The sequence below is a fragment of the Dunckerocampus dactyliophorus genome, chromosome 1, assembly GCF_027744805.1.
Source record: "Dunckerocampus dactyliophorus isolate RoL2022-P2 chromosome 1, RoL_Ddac_1.1, whole genome shotgun sequence".
NCBI lineage: Eukaryota > Metazoa > Chordata > Actinopteri > Syngnathiformes > Syngnathidae > Dunckerocampus > Dunckerocampus dactyliophorus.
Genome location: NC_072819.1, coordinates 28,439,065 through 28,458,965, shown reverse-complemented (window position 1 = coordinate 28,458,965; position 19,901 = coordinate 28,439,065). Strand labels below are relative to the sequence as shown.

Genomic DNA, 19,901 nt, shown 5'->3' with positions numbered 1-19,901 from the left:
TTGTGCAGAACAGCTTTGGCTTGTACAGTAGAAGCTTTATTTATGCCTGTTATACTAGAATTTAATTTGTAAATAGGATATTCTCACTAACTGCTTACTTAAAATGTGTATCTCACATGATTTCACAGTGTGCATATAAGTGTGGTTTCCTGTCAAAGGCTTTAATTATGTTGTCTAAACAGCTTCAACTTTGTCAAAACCTGTATATAAGTCTTGGTTGGTTCATCCTGCTGTAGGAACACTGACACTTTTGATTAAAAGGGGTATGGTGCTTTAAACTGTGTCCAAACTTAGGCTGCATGAGAAGAACAGACACTGTTGTGTCAATTAAAAATACCATCGCATTCCCTGCAGTCATAATTTAGGTCCTAAACTAGTCATAGGATGTGTATTGGCCATCACACAATTTCAGAAGAGAACAATGTATAACAAATAATATTAATTAGGATATATATATATATATATATATATATACAGTATAAATACACAAATATAGCTGCATTTTATGGTACAGTATATACATTTAATACATAATACTTCATTCTAATTTGCAACCACTCATTTTATAATGTCTACTTAGCCATTATAAAATGAGTGGTTTAGAGACACTGCCCCTTTTCTTAACAATGGTTATATTATTGTAATGTAATGTAACCACTAAATTAGTCACAAAAATAGGCAATAAAAACTATCATAGAAAAGCCACTTTGGAATAAAGGAATAAATAAAAAAAAATATTGGAAGAATTATAATTACACATATTCTTAGTTTTCAGCCATGAAATGAATGACGTCCGCTTACGTAACGAGTGACAGCCGAGTCGTCCAATAACAGAAGGGATCCCTCTGCTCAGGATTTTTGACCAATGACATTTCTGGACTCGCAACGCTCCTGACGATATGATTGCCTGTGATTGGCTGATCCTTCGAGCGGGGTGGGGCTACTTGGCTGAGCGGAGAACGAGGAAGGCAGTTTCTGTCATTTGGCAAGCCTCACGGAAACGTCGTCCTACTGAACACAATGGCTAAGTAAGTTCTTAACACGGTTTACTTTTTTATTATAACGTTGTAAAGCTGTAGTAGTATGCGGGCTTAGCTACTTATTTGTTTTTTTTATTTATTTAGTTTTAATTATAAGCGTGTGAATGGAGCCACTAGCCGTTTTGCTACTGCATGTTAGATGATGCCTGAAAAGTGAGGCGTGGAAATTTACTTCCTTGACATTCTACCACGCATTGACTTTTGGCTGATATTCTTGTTACTTTTACTGCTACTACTTAAGAACCTGTCAGTAAGTGTGATTATGTTTTTACTCTATTACAGAGCTGACATAGCACTGATTGGTTTGGCTGTCATGGGCCAGAACCTCATCATGAACATGAATGACCATGGCTTTGTCGTAAGTGTTTATCAGGTGTTATACATGTTATCTAAAAGATGAATGAAATAATCACACTCATTGTTTCTTCTTTAGGTGTGTGCCTACAACCGGACTGTCTCCAAGGTGAATGACTTTCTCCAGAACGAGGCTAAGGGCTCGAAGGTGATCGGAGCAGAGTCTCTTGAGGACATGGTGTCCAAGCTGAAGAAGCCCAGGAGGATCATTCTGCTGGTCAAGGCTGGACAGGCTGTTGACGACTTTATCGACAAGCTGGTTGGTGCCTGGATTTGCAAAAAACACCTGAACCCGATTAAGTATTTCATCTTGCATTTGTCCAATGTCAGGTTCCTCTTCTTGAGACTGGAGATATCATCATTGACGGTGGCAACTCTGAATACAGAGACACGACGGTAAAGACACAGCATTGTTGCGTATGTTCCAACTCTGTTGTTTTTTTTGTCTGAGTGGCTCTGTGTTTGTCTTGCACAGCGGCGCTGTAAAAGCCTGAAAGAGAAGAACTTGCTCTTTGTGGGAAGCGGAGTCAGCGGCGGTGAGGAGGGGGCACGCTATGGACCCTCACTTATGCCTGGAGGACATGCAGAGGCCTGGTAAGAATGTTTACTGTGGATATATTACATTTATTGCCATTCAAAAATATACAGTTTTGTGTTTATACTATGGATGTCAAAAATAAATTGTAGCGATAACTGTTTTATTTACTTAATTACGTAAAAAATATTCACGTAAATTAACGCCTGTGCATAATGGCAAGCCACAACTCTCTTTTATGACTGCAAAAGGAGGCACAGCGGATAGTGTCCCCGCAAAGTCACACAGAGTGTGACGCTCTTTTATAACTTTTTTCTGACCTGAACACAACAACAGTGTAATTCCAACACCATATATGTACCAACTCGCAAACACGTCTCTCATTCTCCACCACACTTGTGCGAGGTGCATTCACTTACACTCTGAACTCTGAACGTCACAAAATGTTTAATATGTGTGTATGTGTGGTCTAAATAAACAGAAAGACAAAGAAATACAATCAAAACAAAAGTGGATATTCTTATCACTAACACCAGAAGTAACTCAAATTTGATGTTAAACGTGGGCAAAAATTCAGAGTTGCAAATTGTGATTAATCATGATTAATTACTTTGAAAATGGATTAAAATGATTTAAACATGTATTAACTTGACGGCCCTAGTTTACACTGTGTTCCAAATTATTACGCAAATTGGATTTTCTTATCATAAACATACATGTATTTTTTTTTGTTTTTCAATCCATGGATGGCATTGTGTCTTGGAGCTCTTTAGATTACTGATATCAATCTCGGACATAATTAGTTTGTCAGGTGAGCCCAATTAAAAGAAAACTACTTAAAATCAAAATCAGAGAAAAATATAATTTGCATGATAACTTGGAACACAGTGTATGCCACTGTTTGAGATCCAAACATGGGACAAAAATGGTATCTCCTTCATCAAATTTGACACATTTTCTTTATCATATGATAATTTTAGCACTAGGTAGAGCAACTTTACTATAATTTTACTTTCACCCACTTATGCATCGCAGCTTTTTCCAACTTATCCACAAAGCAGTATCAGTTAACGTAGTGCAGTGTTCCCACATTTAGCCCGGGGGATACTTTCCCAAAGTAGTATAAGTGAAATTCGTGAAGTAGCCAACATTATTTTTTTTACAATTATATGTTTTAAGGCTGTAAAACCCCTCACCATACACTTTATACACTTTTCTCAGACAGGCGTTAACATTTTCTCACATTTCTCTCTTGTTTAAACACTAGGTTAGACACAAGAATTTATTAAATGACTCAGGTGTATTTCACTCCTCCCTGGCGCCGTTCAGCTGTAGCGTTTTTGTATCCTTGTTAAAACATGTTGCTCCTGTCGTTGTATTTTACTCCTCCTTGTTGAACCGATTCATTTACAGTATTCCATATTGGCGCCCTACAGCCGCGCTGCTTTCCTTCAGCATGTCCAGAAATCCAGAAGTATTTGTGTGATGGCTGGCTTCCTCTATCTTTTGAATGCAGAACATTTTGTCGACATTGTGGGTTTTGTCGGGGAGAAAACTTGCAGCCATAGAGTCAAACGCAGTCAGCTTCTTTAGTTTCTTCTGTTGTTTACAGTCTTGGCGTTTAGCAAGCAGCTCACACGGTTAGCTCGTTTGCTAGCCATGACCACAAAAATATGGATTTAATGTCATTTGCTGTCAGGTTTTCACACTGTCATGATCTCTTGATGGCGAAGGCAAAAACGTTTTCTCTTTGAACGCTGTCGAGTATTGGTCAAGTGTTTAGAACCAAAAAAAAATTCAGTGTCCCTGATCCAGAGGATCTGATTGGCTGTCCGCCAAGACACGGCATAATCTTTGGCCCAAATGAAGGTTGTTGTTGTTGGAATTCCTGTTTGGAATTTACACGAGAGCACCAAACATTGGACATTGAAAAGTGGAAGAGAGTTTTATTCTCTGATGAGAAAAAAAATTAACCTTGATGGTCCTGATGGCTTCCAACGTTACTGGCATGACAAGGAGATCCCACCTGAGATGTTTTCTAACCAGCACAGTGGAAGGAGGCCATCATGATCTGGGGTGCTTTTTTCTTCAATGGAACAAGGGAGCTTCAGGTTGTGCACGGTTGTGAAACGGTAGCTGGTTAGGTGGAGATGTTGCAGGTTGCATCCCTCATGGCTGAAGGTCCTCCTCTGTATGATAATGACTGATTTTAGACGTAGACTTACACAGACTTTATTGATCCACAAGGGAAATTGCTTGGTTACAGTAGCTCAATTGCAGAAGAAAAAGAAACACACTCTTAAATAAAAGGACAATGCTGCGCTTCACAATGCCTGCCTGACAAAGGACTTGTTTCAGAGGAATAGCTTCACTCTTTTGGACCATCCTGCGTGCCCCCCTGATCAAATTCCAACTGAGACCATTTGACGAAAAATGGACATCAGTTCCAGACAGTGGATGCCTGCCCCGAAGCCATCTTCACCACCTGGAGCAACATGCCTACGAGCCTCCTGGAAACACTGGCATCAAGCATGCCCAAATTTCATTGCTTACCGTAAATTTCATTGTATAAGCCGCTACATTTTTCTCAAACTTTGAACCCTGCAGCTTATTCACCGGTGCGGCTAACGTAGCTAAAAACTATCCCATGGCACTTGGTGTGGTCATGTTCTAATCTCGTGGCATCTCCTATATTTCAGAACTACTACTAATCATTTAAATATGTAATTCAGAAAACGCTATTACCAAGATAGTCCATCATAAGGGCAAAAAAAAAGTTTGGGAAACAACCAAAACACGCTGAGAAGCCACCATTCTTGGCGTTTGCTAACCCTGTCCCTGTCGTTGGGGGTAGGATTAAATAAGCTTTGCTTCTTCGTACTCCTTCTGGACATGCGGAACTGTGAATTGTAATAGTGATGTATTCCAATGTAACCTGTATGCATGTTCAAATAAATTAAACCATTATCATTACGAACAATATTTACTTTTGCCTCAATGTTGGCTATTTTTTATGAAACCCTTATTTTGTTAACACAGGTAAACAGGATATACCTTATATAAGGTCTTATTTTGAAGGCTGGAAGTGTGTTGTGTGAGTTGAGAAGGTTCCTTGACCGTTGTTAACAGAAACTTACTGTGCAAATGATAAACTTGCCTTGCCGTAGCTCACGTCCTTTATTTACACCGAACTTTCACATCAGCTAGTTATCTGAAGCCCCTGGTTAAATTAGCATAAGACAGACGTCATTTATTGTACGACTTCCCAGATTCTGACTGCTTAGAGAAAATCCAATGCAGCGCATAAAAGACAAGGTTTTCTGTTATTTCTACAAAATGAATGCGTGAACATTAATCATGTTGGTCGTGCACCCTCCTTTGCATGATATCACTGTGTTGAAAATGTTGTACTTAGCCGACTTCTCTTTATTTATGAAATTAAGCCAAACATTTTAGCCGCTTCTTCTTTGCTGGTGCTCGCCAGCTTCTTCTTTGTTGGTGTTCACGGCTATTTCTTTTGGTTGGCGAAGTGGACATCGAATCTAGGAATCGGAATAAAAACATTTGAACAATCCCGGGAGAATTGGAATGTTAGTCCCACTTCCAATCAATGCTCGAGACTCGATGCCCAACCCTAAACAACAGCATGATTTATTCATTGATATATTTTTGAAGAACTTTGATCGAGTTAAGCCGCGAAATTCGAACCGTGAAGTGGTGAATTGGAACGCATGAGGAATTCTATAAGATGCCTAATGGTATACATAGTGGTTGTCTACAATAATTTCTTACATCATTTCTTGCTGTTGTTTCATATTGAAGGCCTCACATTAAAGACATCTTCCAAAGCATCGCTGCCAAGGTGGGCACTGGAGAACCCTGCTGTGATTGGGTGAGTCTGCCTATTTGAATTTTGGGATGTAGCGTCTGTTGCCTCACAATAACTGGTGATTGTCTGTGCAGGTAGGAGATGAGGGTGCAGGTCATTTTGTCAAAATGGTCCACAATGGCATAGAGTACGGCGACATGCAGTTGATTTGTGAGGCCTATCACCTGATGAAGGACGTGCTTGGGATGGACCATGATGAGATGGCACAGGTAAGCTTTCATGGTTTACTGTAGAAGCTTTTTGTCAACATCAGTAGACTTAATCCGTCTACTTTGTGTCTGAACCCTTCAGGCTTTTGACAACTGGAACAAAACAGAATTGGACTCGTTCCTCATCGAGATCACCGCCAACATCCTGAAGTACAGGGATGCCGATGGTACGCATCTGCTGCCCAAGATTCGTGACAGTGCGGGACAGAAAGGCACAGGGAAGTGGACCGCCATTTCAGCCCTGGAATACGGCACACCTGTGACTTTGATTGGTAAGGAAGTGGTTGACAAGGAAGTAGATGGTTTCCTGACTTGTTCATCTTCTGAGTCACTGTCTTTGTCATGATTACACCAATCGTGGCATGTCACACTGTTTCAACATGAAGTGTGAAGTGTCAGAGGAGCTAATGCTAACTGGCTACGTGAGTGTCTTCCAGGCAACATGGTTGATTTGTGTCCACGCTTAAGAAGATTGACGGCTTTTCCGGTAGTCTGCTCATCTCGGGTGACATAAAGGGGATTTGTTGACCTTTGAGCTGACCGACTGGGCCTTTCATAAACAGAAGTTTAAAGGTTTTTTTTAAGTCTGTTGTTGTAGTACTTCAACATTTAGCAGTCTGAGCTTTACATTGTTGTGTATGTGAGTGCTTTATATGTCAGGTAGACAGCAGCAGTACAACAGCCCTCATTATATAAGCCAACATGCTGCTGTACTGTGCACAGGTGACTTTTTTTTAGTTTTTCAAATCAAGCATTTGTGGAAAATGTAACAAAGATAAGAGGAAAAGGGGAAAAAATGTGTGAAGTTACTTTTTTAATACTGCTCTTAAATATAAAGTCAATAAAATAACGCAAAAATTCTTACTGAGGTAGATAATGCTGTAGTTTGTGACATCATCAATCAAACAAACTGGGGGCTTCCCAGCTAGATGCAAAACACAGCCATGGAAACATTTGCACCTTGGATAGAGTTTTTGAATCAAGTAGGTTTGCAGTTAACTAAAATGTGAAAAAAGACCAAAGATAATATTAAAAAAGTAATGATATATGCGCTAAATGTGGAAAAGTCATAGGTCAACATTAGATTTGTTGTTTTAGCAATTATGTAAGACAGAATATTCGTAATTCTTCTTCTTACTCTAATATAACTAAAACATTACTCAGTAGAGTGCTGACCTCCACTAAGGCCAAAATTGGTAATGAGCGTTATTTGGCTTCTCACCAAACTACTTCCGGGTTCAGACACATGGTGCCAATATGATTGTTGGGAGTGTTCCAGTGCTCACTAAGGATGTCCCGATCCACATTTTTTGGCTTCCGATCCGATCTTTTTTTTTTTTTTTTTTTTTGATCTTTCTGATCTGATCCGGTACTGATCCTTTTTTTCCCCAATAATACATTTTTGTTACAAATGTGAATTTGTGGAATTGAATACAGTTATGAAAATAACTCTTCAAAGCATTACAAATAATACAACCAAAGTATTGCTGAATTCAATTTTTTTTTTACACAGCATGACCAACAATATTGTCTGGCTTTTGTAACAAACCTCTGAGTCAGGTCCCAAATCCAATAAAAGAGCCAATAAAAGTCCATCCAATAAAAGATCAAATTGGAAGAAATGGGCATGCAAAATACTTTTAGGGTAGGACTAATCATTTCACATGGTTATATATCAATTTGTTGTGTGTCCCTTTTTTTTGTTTTTTTTTTTTTTTAACAAACTCTCTTCAACACAATAGTCATTTATTGACAGTCCCTAGTGTAAGCAACCACTGGTTAGAGTAACACAATGACGCAGCAGTCTGGGCACAATGAAAGGAAACTACCGCTGTAGCCACGGAGCCGAATGTCCAACATCCAACGTGAAACTAACTTCACCACAGTACACCACGGACATGTCTGCATGGTGGTGTTGTGTTTTCTTTCTTGCGGTTGGCGGGAGTCGAGTGGCAACCAGCTTTGAGGTGCATTACCGCACCTACCATGTTGGAGTGTGGCCCAGAGTTATGAACGTTATACGGCAACCGGATTGGCCCGATTTTGTGGCGGAAGCTAATATTATCCTTTTTTTTCAGGATCGGGATCGGCTGCCGATCCACTGGACATCCCTAATAGTGACTCAGATTGAGTACTGGCTACATTCCTGAATCCGTGTTCCCTATCCAATGTTGGAAATGTGTAGTCGATTAGAATAATCTTGAAGTTACAAGAATTCTGATAGAATTGTACAAAAGGTCGTGTTTCCTCCAACTTTTCTGAGATGTCGGATATTTCCACACAGAAGATACCCATTCAGCAAATACTGACTTTACTTCAACTCCCCCCTACACAGATACACCGGGCTTAACTGTGTAGTATATTGAGTGGACATGTCCGAGTGTACATTTTAGCAAGTCATGCTTGCCTAACAGCTAACAGCTTTGTTGAAGTATTCAAGCTATTCATGTATTTTGGACATAAATGACTTGAAGTGAACAGTGTTACACCACAGCGGCATCCACCATATCCTGTTTCCTCAATAACCTGTTTTGCAAGTTGACTGGAAATGTAAATTACTGACTTTCTTGCACACACTCATCTTTGTGTCTTACAAGTGTGTTCATTTGATCATGTGTCTTGTCTCTGCAGGGGAGGCTGTCTTTGCCAGATGTCTGTCCTCTCTGAAAGAGGAGAGAGTGGAGGCCAGCCTCAGCCTCTCAGGGCCACAGGGAGTCACGTTCAGTGGTGACAAGGCCGTCTTCCTGGAGGACATTAGGAAGGTAGAACGCGCTAAGCATATAAACCGTCTGCCAGTGATGCAATACAGTGTGACACTGTGATTTGTAGTCCATCCATCCATTTTCTATGCCGCTTATCCTCATTAGGATTGCGAGGGTATGCTGGAGCCTATCCCAGCTGATTTGGGCGAGAGGTGGGGTACACCCTGCACGGGTCAGATTAGAAACTTGAGAGAAGAAAAGAAAAACATATTTTTCAAATCAGCAAAGCTAATGTTAGTAATGCCAAAGTAAAAATGAATTGATTTTTACTTCCTACAGTGAAAGAGTAAATAGAGTCCGGTGTGAGCAGAAAACTCCCTGAGGGCAGGCTCACTGTGTCCCAAGAGTTATGTTTACCTTGTGTAAATGCACAGATGCTTTTGGTCAACATCTGTGTGAGTAGCAGCAGGTAGCATTGCAGACATGATGCCAAACATTTGCCAGGACAACAGCATGCAAGTATGCTATTGATATACTGTGTTTGACTAAACATACTCATGTAATGTATATTCCCAGGCCTTGTATGCTTCCAAGATCATCTCCTACGCGCAGGGATTCATGCTGCTTCGCCAGGCGGCCAAAGAGTTCGACTGGTCTCTCAACTACGGTGGCATCGCATTGATGTGGAGAGGAGGCTGCATCATACGCAGGTATACTGGATATCAGCCTACATTTACTCATAATAGAGCACAGAATTCTACTTGTTTTGTCTTTCTAGGCCCACCCCTGTACAAACATGTTAAGAGTATTTTTTGAGCAATCCTACTAACAAACAGCAAGACAACATGACCGAACGTATTCACATTTCTATGTGTCATTATTAATTCCTGTGTCTCCGTTCCTCCAGTGTGTTCCTGGGTAAAATCAAAGAGGCGTTTGACAGGGACGCTGAGCTGCAGAACTTGTTGTTGGACTCTTTCTTCAGCCATGCTGTGCAGGACTGTCAGGTATGAGGAAGGATCATGCTGCAATAGTGTCATTGACACACTCACTGTATGGTAACTTCCTCTCTTACAAAAGTCTGCAGTGAAGAAACTCTGTTTTCTCTTTAGCAGTCTATTATAACAAAGTGGATGGATCTTACACTTGTTATTGTGGTTTAAATGAGGTGTCTTCCTGTCATGGATTCTTTTTACATCCATTTTCTGTGATGTTTGTCCTCACAAGGGTGGCGGGGTATGCTGGGGTATGCCCAGCTGACTTTGGGCGAGAGGCAGGTCTGACTGGTGACTGGTCGCCAGCCAATCACAGGGCACATATAAACAAACAACCATTCACACTGTGAGAAAACAGGGAGAATATTCATACTCCACAGAGTATGCCCAAACGGAGATTTGAACTCAGATTTTCCCAATCTCCTGACTGTATTGCCAACATGCTAACCACTAGGCCACTGTGTGGCCCCTTTTTATATATAGCTGCTTGATATCTACTGTATATTTGAGTATACAGGTACTAATGATGTGTTGTGTACAGTAATCCCTTTTATTATCGCGGTTAATTGGTTCCAGATTCAACCGTGATAAGTGACTTTGCGCAAAGTAGGATTCCTTATTCATAAATGGAATATTTTCATAGTTAGAGCATAGATAACCTGTTACCGAACTTCTAAATACGGTTTTAAACATTATTAGAGACCTCTAGGCATGAAATAACACCCACATAGTCACCTTTACACCCCTATTACCCAAAATAGTAGATATAATGAAAGGGAGAGCATGCAAACTCCACGCAGATACCCAAACTGAGATTCGAACCCAGATTTTCCCAATCTCCTGACTGTGTGGCCGACCACTAGGCGAGTGGTTTGCATGTTGTTAGCGTGTGAGAGAAAACATCTTAGGTTCGTTTCTTAAATTAAGAAGCCAGTGTTTGTGTTGTAGGAGTCGTGGCGTAGAACAGTCAGCACTGGCATCCAGCATGGCATCCCCATGCCTTGCTTCACCACCGCTCTGTCCTTCTACGACGGCTACAGACATGACATGCTGCCTGCCAACCTCCTGCAGGTAAGGCAATATTGCTGTCACTTGCTTTTGTAGCAAAGAAACATAAAGCCTTGGCGGAGGTCTGCACTCTCTCAGTGCTCTTGTGTTTTGTTCAGGCTCAGAGAGATTACTTTGGAGCTCACACGTACGAGCTGCTCACCAGCCCAGGACGCTTTATCCACACCAACTGGACGGGCCACGGTGGAACCGTCTCTTCCTCATCCTACAACGCTTAATAAAGAGAACACTCCACAGCCATGGCTGGGGTGACGTTACCTGTGAGGAAAAGTGGACATGGTACACATTCCATCTCTATAACCACGCCTGAATACATCCAACTTTTAACTCTGATCGACTTTTCGTTGCACTTTTGTTTTTCCAAGAGTAGAATCCTAGACGACTAAAGTACACGAGCTGTCAGGCTGAGCCGAGGCTCCTCAGTGTTAACACTGGATTAAGGTGAAGTGTTGCACTGTGCTGTATTAGCTAAATAAAGACTTTAAACCCTTTTATTATTAGCTTGCCCCTTCCTTAGTCTTCATGTGCTGTAAACAGGATTGAGGAGGTTTTGTTTGTGTGTACTTCTAAATTAGGCAACAAGTTGGGAGTGTTCCCAACAAGCTATTCTACATTACAGGAGGTCGGAGGACTAGTTATGTACTGTGTTTACACAACATAACTACTAACACAATGAATGGTTTAATTTATTGCTTACTAAAAGAACATTATATATCCACCATCAATAAAATGCAGTCAAATAATCAAATGTATACAATAACTGGCAAAGAACCAGTTTAATGATAACGATTAGATTAAAAAAAAATCCTTTATTAACCCAACACAATGTAATGGGGTTCGATAAAAGAATTGTATCAACAATTCAGCCTGATCGTAATGCTCAGTTTTACGAAGTAACCCGCCTTTTTGCACTGCCATTGGTTGGCTTTACAGTGACTGCCTATGCGTCATTGGACGGCGTAGTCGTCAATCATTACTGCTGCAAGTGCACTGATTGGCCGGATTGTCGCATTAAAGTTAAATGTAATGCAGCAGTTGTTTTAATAAAAGTAACTTATTGGAAACTAGAAATAATGAAAATAAATGTAATAGTACATGAGATAACTTTCAAATAACAGTATTGTAGAACTAACAAACTATGCATACTGAACGGTCTCAAATTTGTCAGTTTCGTGTGAAATGCCAGCCGTTATCCAAAAGGTGGCGCCAGCGTTGTGTTGGTAGCGGCAGTGACGTTGTTTTTTGCTCTGCACTGGTGCTACCATAAGTGTCAGATGCGGTCCAAATGTGTGGGTGATATTAAAATCTAGTTGTAACCAGTAGCAAGATTGTAGAATCAATTCACGTTTTCGTTATCTTTTTCAATATAGGGTCAACCTAAGAAAATGGGAAATTATACCATAAAGTATTTTCAATTTGAGCTCAATGTAGAATTTTTATCTCCTGAAAGGGAACATATGCATCTACTGAGCAAACACCCTTGTGCAAATCAAACAATGCAACATGACTACACAAAGCAGTCAGCACTGTGTTAACAGAACACGACTTCGAATAAAGTATCACGCAATGGAAATAGACAGAGCCTCTCTTCAACAGTGGCTCCCAGAATAAACATGCCTCAAATAAGTGCTCTAAAAATAAAAAGTTATCTACAATAACAGACAACAGCTGATGTTCAACTCAAAAGCTTTTATTTTGGCTCAATACTAAATGATGTCCACTTCAGCTTGCGCTCCAAATATTTTACAATGAAGCAAAGAAAAAGAATAAGTCGTGCTCCAAGTCATGATTGACTTCACAGGTTTGGGATTACAACATGTCAGTGTGATTTGGGCCTCATTTGTGGTGTGGGGGAAAAAAACAACTTCCAACTAAGCATGAGATGGTCCAAGGTTCCTCACGAGTGGGATGTGGATGATCCTTTTCTGGATTTAAGGCATTCGTGTAGAAATCCCACCCAGCGTTGGTCTTCAACACCCCCGTGAGTGACTCCTGGTTCCAGCGTTCCATGTCCGAGGCCCCTATGCATGTGAATTAAAGTGTTGGCAGTTCAATTAATTGACTGTCAGAAAGAATCCACCGTGAAGAGCTCATCTTACCTAGTCAAAATCTCTCTTTATTTTATTTTCAATTCACAAAACATAGAAAAGAACCCTCATTCAAAACTCAAACTTTCAATAGGACCATGTCAAACATTTACCACATCAGCAGCAAACTCCAACACACGTTCAAACGGCCCCCACTACACAACACTCAAGCAGCACAGGTCTAATCTTCGCACACAGAGGGTGGTAACACAGAGAAAATAAAGCACACAACCAGACGCACAGTCCACATTGAATTAGACATCAAGAGGAAACTATGAAAGGATACAAATACGCATAGCATGTGACCATTTGCGGCATTCTAAACCACTATGTTGGCTGGGAAATGGTGAGAGAAAGAGTTGACACGGAATGTCCTTGTGATGACCATTAGGGACACACACACTCGCACAAAGCCACAGGTTCTTCCAACTCTCGCAGGCATTTGTCCTTTCCAAAAGAAAAAAAAAAACCCAAAACAAAAACAAGCAGTCTTTCCTCACTCGTGCTTTCGTTCACGTTGCACTCGCTCGCTCCACATCAATCCCACTCATCGATCTCAGACAAGAAGTCCATGACAAAGGGAGAGGAATAGAAGGCAACACCCACCGTCGACCACAGTAAATGCAGAGTGAAGCTTGTGTTCTTTGATGGCAAAGCATTTACACGTGGGAGGAGGGCAAGTGATACTGAGATCTGTAGAACATTGCTGCCAGTGAGGCGCTTCCTCCCGGGAGAGAGCGAAAGAGTTGGTGAACTGCAGGAGAGATGTTCATCAAGGCGTTTCCGTCAGATGTCAAAAAAAAGATGCACTGCATTCAGAACATAATGATATCAAGCCCACTTCTTGTAGTACTGTGGCGCATGTTTATAAATAATCTTGCATGCACAGAATCTCATTTTGTCAAAAAGCGTCTGCTAACTAAACCCACTCAAGACTACATCAATCACACACGGTTAACAAAAAAAGGCAGTGTGTTTTTATACCCAGTTTCCCGCTTGTACTTACCAGATTAGCCATTTTTATAATCAACATAAATGTAGTCTAATTATCTACATGCCCCAATTTGAAGACTTGGTCTCCATAGAAGCACCAAAGCTAGAATTGAAGCCGCTGTTTGAGGCAGAGTTGGCGCCTGCGGCCCAGCCCAGACTAGCAGAGGTAGGGCTGCTGTAACTGGTGCTGGTGGAGCTATACGTCTGATCTCTGGTGGTGGAGGCCGTTCCCGCTGCCGTGGTCATACCCTGCTGCTGATTAGCCAGCATGCCCATCATGCCCCAACTGCTCTGCAGCGCCGCCTGCGCGGCCGCCACCATGGCCGGGTTAAGGCCCAGGGCCCCAAAATTAACCCCCCCGCTACCACTGCCTAACCCGCCACGACTACTGCCGTACACCTGACTGAACCCGCCAGCCCCAAAGCGCCCTCGCTCCATCATTTGCCTACTGTTATTGTGTTTGGGCTCAGCGTTGGAGATGTGCACACTGACACCCTTGATGATCAAGTCCTCTCCGCACAGCGCCTGGGCCACCTGAGGAAATGTCAAGAAATCATGACAGCGCTCACGCCACCCTTTCTTCAAAGCTTACTTTTTGCATGAGCAATCGTACCTGGTCGTCAGCGAATGTCACAAATGCAAACGCACGGAATGGTTTAGGGATGAAAACGTCTGTGACTTCACCGTACTGCATGAAGTACTGTCTCAGCTCATCTGGGGTCATGTCCTCTGTGCAGCGGCCAACAAAGATTTTACGACTGCGCATGGGTTCATCTGGTAAGGCCTGATCAGGATGAAACATACGCGCATTAAAATCCAGAACACATGACAGAGCAACATCAGCTAGTCAAGACTATTGTTAGTTCTAGGAATGGACACTTGATCCACTGTGGTGACAATTAACCCCCAAGCCAAAACATGTGTACATTCTGTTTATCTGACTGGTTTCATTCTCAATATATCTGTCAATTTTATGATAAATTCTTATGAAACCTGGTGAGGATTTGCTTTTCATTAAAATTCCATGATCCCATATTATTTAAAAAAGAAATGCACATCCATGGTTAGGTCTGAAGATGAAAAGATTTGATGTAGTCAAAGTAGGGAAAAAAGCAATGACTGATGCATCAATTATTGACCTAGTCAAGGATGTAATAAACATGCCAATGTCACCCATTGCGCCTCATTTTTGAAAACTTGCATATTTTACATTTTCTCCAGTCAAAGATCTTGTGATTTTGTTGGGGGGGAAAGGTCTAACTTAATTTTAAATTAGATTTCTTTCTTTGAATTTCTTCCTTGTTCCATGTTCTTGTGGTATTGAAAGAGTAATGCTCCCCCCAACAGGTTGTGTCCTGGAGTGGAGGTGTGAGTGGATGTGCTGCAACTTCCCATCACTGTTATCACATCCACCTTCTATAGACAGCAATCTACCATAGCTGCCTTTCTTCAATTGCACACAATCAATCCAAATTTTATGACCAATGAAATAATGAATTGTTGGTTATGCCCATCCTGAATGAGTGCTTAGTGTGATACCTTTGAGTTGGGCAGCTTGCAGTCACACCATCGCCCATCAATCATGTGTCTCTGAGAAATCACTTTCACTTGTGTTTCATAGTCAGTGAAGCGCACAAAGCCAAATCCTTTTGAGTTGCCCTTAGCATCTCTCTTGATCTGGAAATAAATGAAATAGTTCATTGGTAATGTTTTGTGTAATCCACATTGTCAAAATAAGTACAGAACAGTGCAAAAGTCTTAGGCCATCATTAGTTTTTTTAAAGGCTGTCTCTCAATTCACACACTTCCATATATACGCTTGGCATTTTGAGTGTTCACACTGAGCGGTAGAGCAACATGTGCTGGCAACACCTGGACGTCGCATGCAACACGCACCAAATGATGAGTGTGCAGCGATGGACACTAACCTAACCACCCTTAATCATCGCCATCTTGGCTACGTTACGGAACGTGAGGGACTCACTCGAGTGGTTGCAATTCACAATTAAAAGCGAGAGCAAGCGGATTAATACTGAGGTCGTCATTTCTGGTAAGTGTGCAGCGACATTAATCTATTTTAGACAGCACTACACTGTCAAAATTTGGCCCCTGGGGAACCAAGTACACAGTTGCAGGGTTTCCCCTAGGATTTTTTGAAGCTGTGGTGGTGGGCTGCATGGGAGGCGGACTGCTGCTGCTGTGTCAGGATTTTTTTTTTTTTTTAAACTTACATTTACGGTCTGTAATCATGTCAACATTAGGGTCGTTTTCATGGGCGTGAACAACAAATGCCTTTCCCTAGGCCTTTTTCTTCCACTCCTTATCTGTAAAGTGCCAGCAGGGCAGACAGATGATTCTGGTGCATGTTTTTCAAAATAAAGTGTAGTGAAAGTGTAGTTCTGATATTTGATAGATATTTCATTTTAATTTAATTGTGGTCAATATGTAAATAATAGGCTATACATGCATCTCTATAGGACAGGGGGGCTCACACCTTTTCAGCCTGTGGGCTACTTTGTCCCAAAGATCTACCTCCTACTATAAACATAGACAATACATGTATTTATTTATAAATATGAGTATTTATGTGCATTGTACATGTATATCATGGGTGCACACAATCAAAATGATCTACCTCTTACTATAAATCATATAGCATATATAAACTAACTGGTAAACTCTGCAACTACAGTACTATACTAAATACTAATGATTAGTATTTCACATTCACAGTTTCAAAGTTTACAGGTCATCAAAATAGCGGATATCGTTCAGTAATTCACAATTCAAATCAATGTGGCAATAAAGATACAGTAATTACACATAAGTCCTCAATAGTTGTACTGTATACATAAACTGTTTCGGCCGTGAAAATAGTATTGTATTTGCTATACAACATTACAGATACTGTATACGAGAAATTAAAAGTATTATGCAAAAGACAATGCAGCAACATATCAAAAAGCTTTCAGCAATGGGCACATTTTCCAATTCATCGTGAAATAGTACAGTAGTGACTACACATGAACGGAAAACTATAATAATATATGTATATACATATATGTATACACACACACACACACACATACATATATATATATATATATATATATATATAGCCGCTCAGTTTATCTGTAATCGTAATAATAAAGATGAAAGTTGCATTATCCGTGTGGCTGCCAACATCTCTTCTCTTCTCCACTTTTTTTTTTTTTTTTAATGCCGCCACCACAGCACAAGAGCGAATCATGAGGGGCCTTAATGTCAGCTGACTGATGTCATATGACATCTGCGAAGCGACGATTATGATGTAGGTGACACGCAACCAACACTACCTTGGGGATCGCCGTAATGGCCACCCTTGATATACTGTAGCTTATATGTCCATTCATATACTGTATTACCTGGGTTCCCGGTACGCGTACTCCCAGGGGTACACCAATTGTAATAAAGGGTACATTAATAAAAATTAAAAACAAGTAGTGTGTAACACTCGAGTGCGCCTGAACACCTCACGGCGCAACGGAGAACAAGTAAGTTTGATGATTATTTTTGTGCATTAAAAGTGTTTAAAGACTTTATACTGGTGTTCCAATCCCTGCACGGTGCAGCGGTGAAAACCTGTCACTGTGAGTGGGGTTGGTTGTATGTATTTTTGTACTTTTCCCCTTCAATTTGGTAAGAAATTATGCAGATTTAACCCATAGCCATCGTCACTGGACAAAAAAGTAATGCTCAAATTCAAGCCACCCAAACAGAAAAATGCCAACATCAGACTGGATTAAAATATATGTAGGACGATCACTTATCTATTTATCAGTGCTCATGTGAAACTTTAGCAAAATGCAACCATGCAAAATACACATTTTGACTCAGAATTACTTTCAAATTAATTAACCACTTAACTATGTTCAATATTTGTAAAAGATATGTTGGATGATTATTTATCTATTTATTAGTGATTATGTGAAACATTACCCAAAATGTGACCATGCAAAATACACAATTTTGACCCAAAATTAATATAAAATGAATACCAATGAATTGTGTTCAATATTTCAAGTTAATATGAAAAGATGTGTGTTTTTAAGTGTGCAAGATTAGGAGGTACATGGCTTCAGGTCAGATGTCTGAAGGGGTACACCACTGTAAAAAGTTTGGGAACTACTGCTGTATTACTTAACATTGTTTTCATGTTAAAAAAAGTTAAATTCCAAGGTGTGGCCGCTTCTATTGCGCCGTGGCCCCCTACCATGATCCATTACATGTAGCGGAAACCCTGCTTTGGTGGGTGGACGATTCCGTAATGCCATAGATCCACATACCGAACTGACCTTATCCTTTTATCCAGATCTTCACCAAAACTTTCCAGCTTCTTTGTTATCCCATGCACCATCCCACTCCAAATTTTTGGTTGCAAATGAAGCGTTTTTTTTTTTTTTTATTTAAGCATCATGGCACTAACCATGTCCCCTTATTTACTATTTTGCTATATCAAATTGAGTGCTACGACAACAAGACAGCTTATGGTGGCTTAAGACTTTTGCACAGCACACAGTGTATAAACCAAAAAGGCAGGATCAGAGTCTCCTACCTGTACCATGATGACCTCTCCAAAGGGGCTGAAGTAATCTTTCAGATCTTGTTCTGTGGTTTTCCATGGCAGGCCGAGGACAATAAGATCTGATGTCTTCTGAAAGCCCCTTTTGATTTTAACAGCTGAGGCAGCATCTATTTCTTCCATCTTTCTTTTGTTATCTGTAGGCAGGCAAAAAGGTGTTTTGAGGGTGGTCAAATGTCAATAAAAACCTTTGGCTGGTGGACTTTGGACTAATGTATATTAGGACACTCTTGCAACAAACTAGTGCTAGTTTAACAATCTTGATTCTGATGAATTTCTACAATATTTATAGACATATTGGTGATTAACTGTGGCAATAGTTTCCCACTGGAGTCCATGCATATACAAGATGTTGTTGAAGCCTTATGTTATTTGATTTGCTGAAGGCCTGTGGTGGTGGTGGTTTGTGCATTTAAAAGTGGTGAGTGGACGTGTCCTCACCTTTGGGGTAGTTGACCACGTAGACCAGGTTTCCCCACTCGTTCTCTGGTGCATGCAGGACTCCCTCAACAAGCCGGACTCCACGCATACACTGGGACTCAGGGTTCCTATAACGAAGTCCGCAAGCTCCTGGGAACTGAGCCGCGACCGATGACAGCAGAACCGTGCCATCGTCCTCCGAAGGGATCTCCATCGGCTCCTCGTTCTCGTCTTCGGCCACCCGAATGTACAACTCGGACATGTTCTCTGAAAGACTGGCGGCCAGCTTGAAGCCTGCGAGTGCTAACTTGCTATGAAGCGGTATTGCTAGATACGCAAATGTTGCGCTTGACTTTGTCGCTCAACTTTGCTCACTCTTGAGGCAAAGCAAAACCAACAAAACAGTAAAACGTCACACCACTCCGATTGATCTAACATTTAACAGCTGGCGGCCATGAAAAGCGTCACTTTTATCCTACAAACAAGTTAGCTAGCCAGCTAGCTAGGAAACGCGAGAGGACTTGAAATATGAATGAGCATCCACTCTGACAGTGGCCTCGTAGTCAACAGATTCACACGCTATCCTCTTACCTACGCCTTATCGCCGAATGGAAACACAACAAGCACAAATTGCAACCTATCCAAAAGGTTGAAATTGAACTAGGAGCTCAGCGAAGCACAATGCACTCAATTAGCAACTACACGCGCCGGCTACCTCCCAAGTTAGCTAACAAAATGGCTGCTTACATTTAGGGATGACGTCATCCCATGAACATCCTTTCGTTTTTTCCAAGGATGCAAAACATTACATTTGACGTTCTTTTTTTTTTTTAATGCTTTAGAACGTTCCGCTAAATGTTTTGCCGTATGTTGTATTGTTGAGCTCACAAATGACGTGGTTAAAAGTTTATTGATTACTATTACTTGGAGACAAAACAATCACAATAAAATATCTAAAATCCAAACAAGATCTTTGAAAATCGATAAG

General features: G+C 40.9%; 2 protein-coding genes across 5 annotated transcripts; one reads left to right on the top strand and one right to left on the bottom strand.

The window, feature by feature from the left end:
- The first annotated feature begins 938 nt into the window (after nucleotides 1–938).
- Nucleotides 939–11,292, top strand: pgd (phosphogluconate dehydrogenase). Of its 2 annotated transcripts, XR_008572587.1 has the most exons (14): nucleotides 939–1,028; nucleotides 1,323–1,398; nucleotides 1,474–1,653; nucleotides 1,725–1,790; nucleotides 1,870–1,988; nucleotides 5,752–5,821; nucleotides 5,893–6,027; nucleotides 6,110–6,299; nucleotides 8,659–8,789; nucleotides 9,306–9,439; nucleotides 9,637–9,736; nucleotides 10,673–10,795; nucleotides 10,891–11,071; nucleotides 11,163–11,292. XR_008572587.1 is itself a non-coding variant. In XM_054788556.1 (13 exons), the coding sequence occupies exons 1-13, from the start codon at nucleotides 1,021–1,023 to the stop codon at nucleotides 11,008–11,010; spliced, it is 1,452 nt and encodes a 483-aa protein (XP_054644531.1). In that variant the 5' UTR covers nucleotides 939–1,020; the 3' UTR covers nucleotides 11,011–11,292. The 2 variants fall into 2 exon arrangements, 1 of the variants encoding a protein (XP_054644531.1); XM_054788556.1 differs by having other exon boundaries at nucleotides 10,891–11,292.
- A 1,163-nt stretch (nucleotides 11,293–12,455) lies between these two features.
- tardbpa (TAR DNA binding protein a) lies at nucleotides 12,456–19,665 on the bottom strand. 3 transcript variants are annotated; one of them, XR_008572588.1, is made up of 7 exons: nucleotides 18,935–19,662; nucleotides 18,467–18,630; nucleotides 15,412–15,549; nucleotides 14,486–14,656; nucleotides 14,322–14,406; nucleotides 13,486–13,633; nucleotides 12,456–12,813 (listed from the first exon to the last, which is right to left on the bottom strand). XR_008572588.1 is itself a non-coding variant. In XM_054788589.1 (6 exons), exons 1-6 carry the CDS (start codon nucleotides 19,173–19,175, stop codon nucleotides 13,539–13,541), a joined length of 894 nt encoding a protein of 297 aa, XP_054644564.1. In that variant the 5' UTR covers nucleotides 19,176–19,663; the 3' UTR covers nucleotides 12,822–13,538. The 3 variants fall into 3 exon arrangements, 2 of the variants coding, with proteins under 2 accessions (XP_054644564.1, XP_054644549.1); XM_054788589.1 differs by lacking the exon at nucleotides 12,456–12,813 and having other exon boundaries at nucleotides 12,822–13,633; nucleotides 18,935–19,663; XM_054788574.1 differs by lacking the exon at nucleotides 12,456–12,813 and having other exon boundaries at nucleotides 12,822–14,406; nucleotides 18,935–19,665.
- Between the last annotated feature and the right edge of the window lie 236 nt (nucleotides 19,666–19,901).

Excerpts from the sequence above, each read along its gene's own strand:
- tardbpa (XM_054788574.1), bottom strand. The coding sequence starts at position 19,175 with ATGTCCGAGTTGTACATTCGGGTGGCCGAAGACGAGAACGAGGAGCCG. Across the intron at positions 18,631-18,934 it reads CGTGGTCAACTACCCCAAAG|ATAACAAAAGAAAGATGGAA; the intron begins GTGAGGACACGT and ends GCCTGCCTACAG. Across the intron at positions 15,550-18,466 it reads GAGAGGTCATCATGGTACAG|ATCAAGAGAGATGCTAAGGG; the intron begins GTAGGAGACTCT and ends ATTTATTTCCAG.
- pgd (XM_054788556.1), top strand. Across the intron at positions 9,440-9,636 it reads GGAGGCTGCATCATACGCAG|TGTGTTCCTGGGTAAAATCA; the intron begins GTATACTGGATA and ends CCGTTCCTCCAG. Across the intron at positions 9,737-10,672 it reads ATGCTGTGCAGGACTGTCAG|GAGTCGTGGCGTAGAACAGT; the intron begins GTATGAGGAAGG and ends TTTGTGTTGTAG.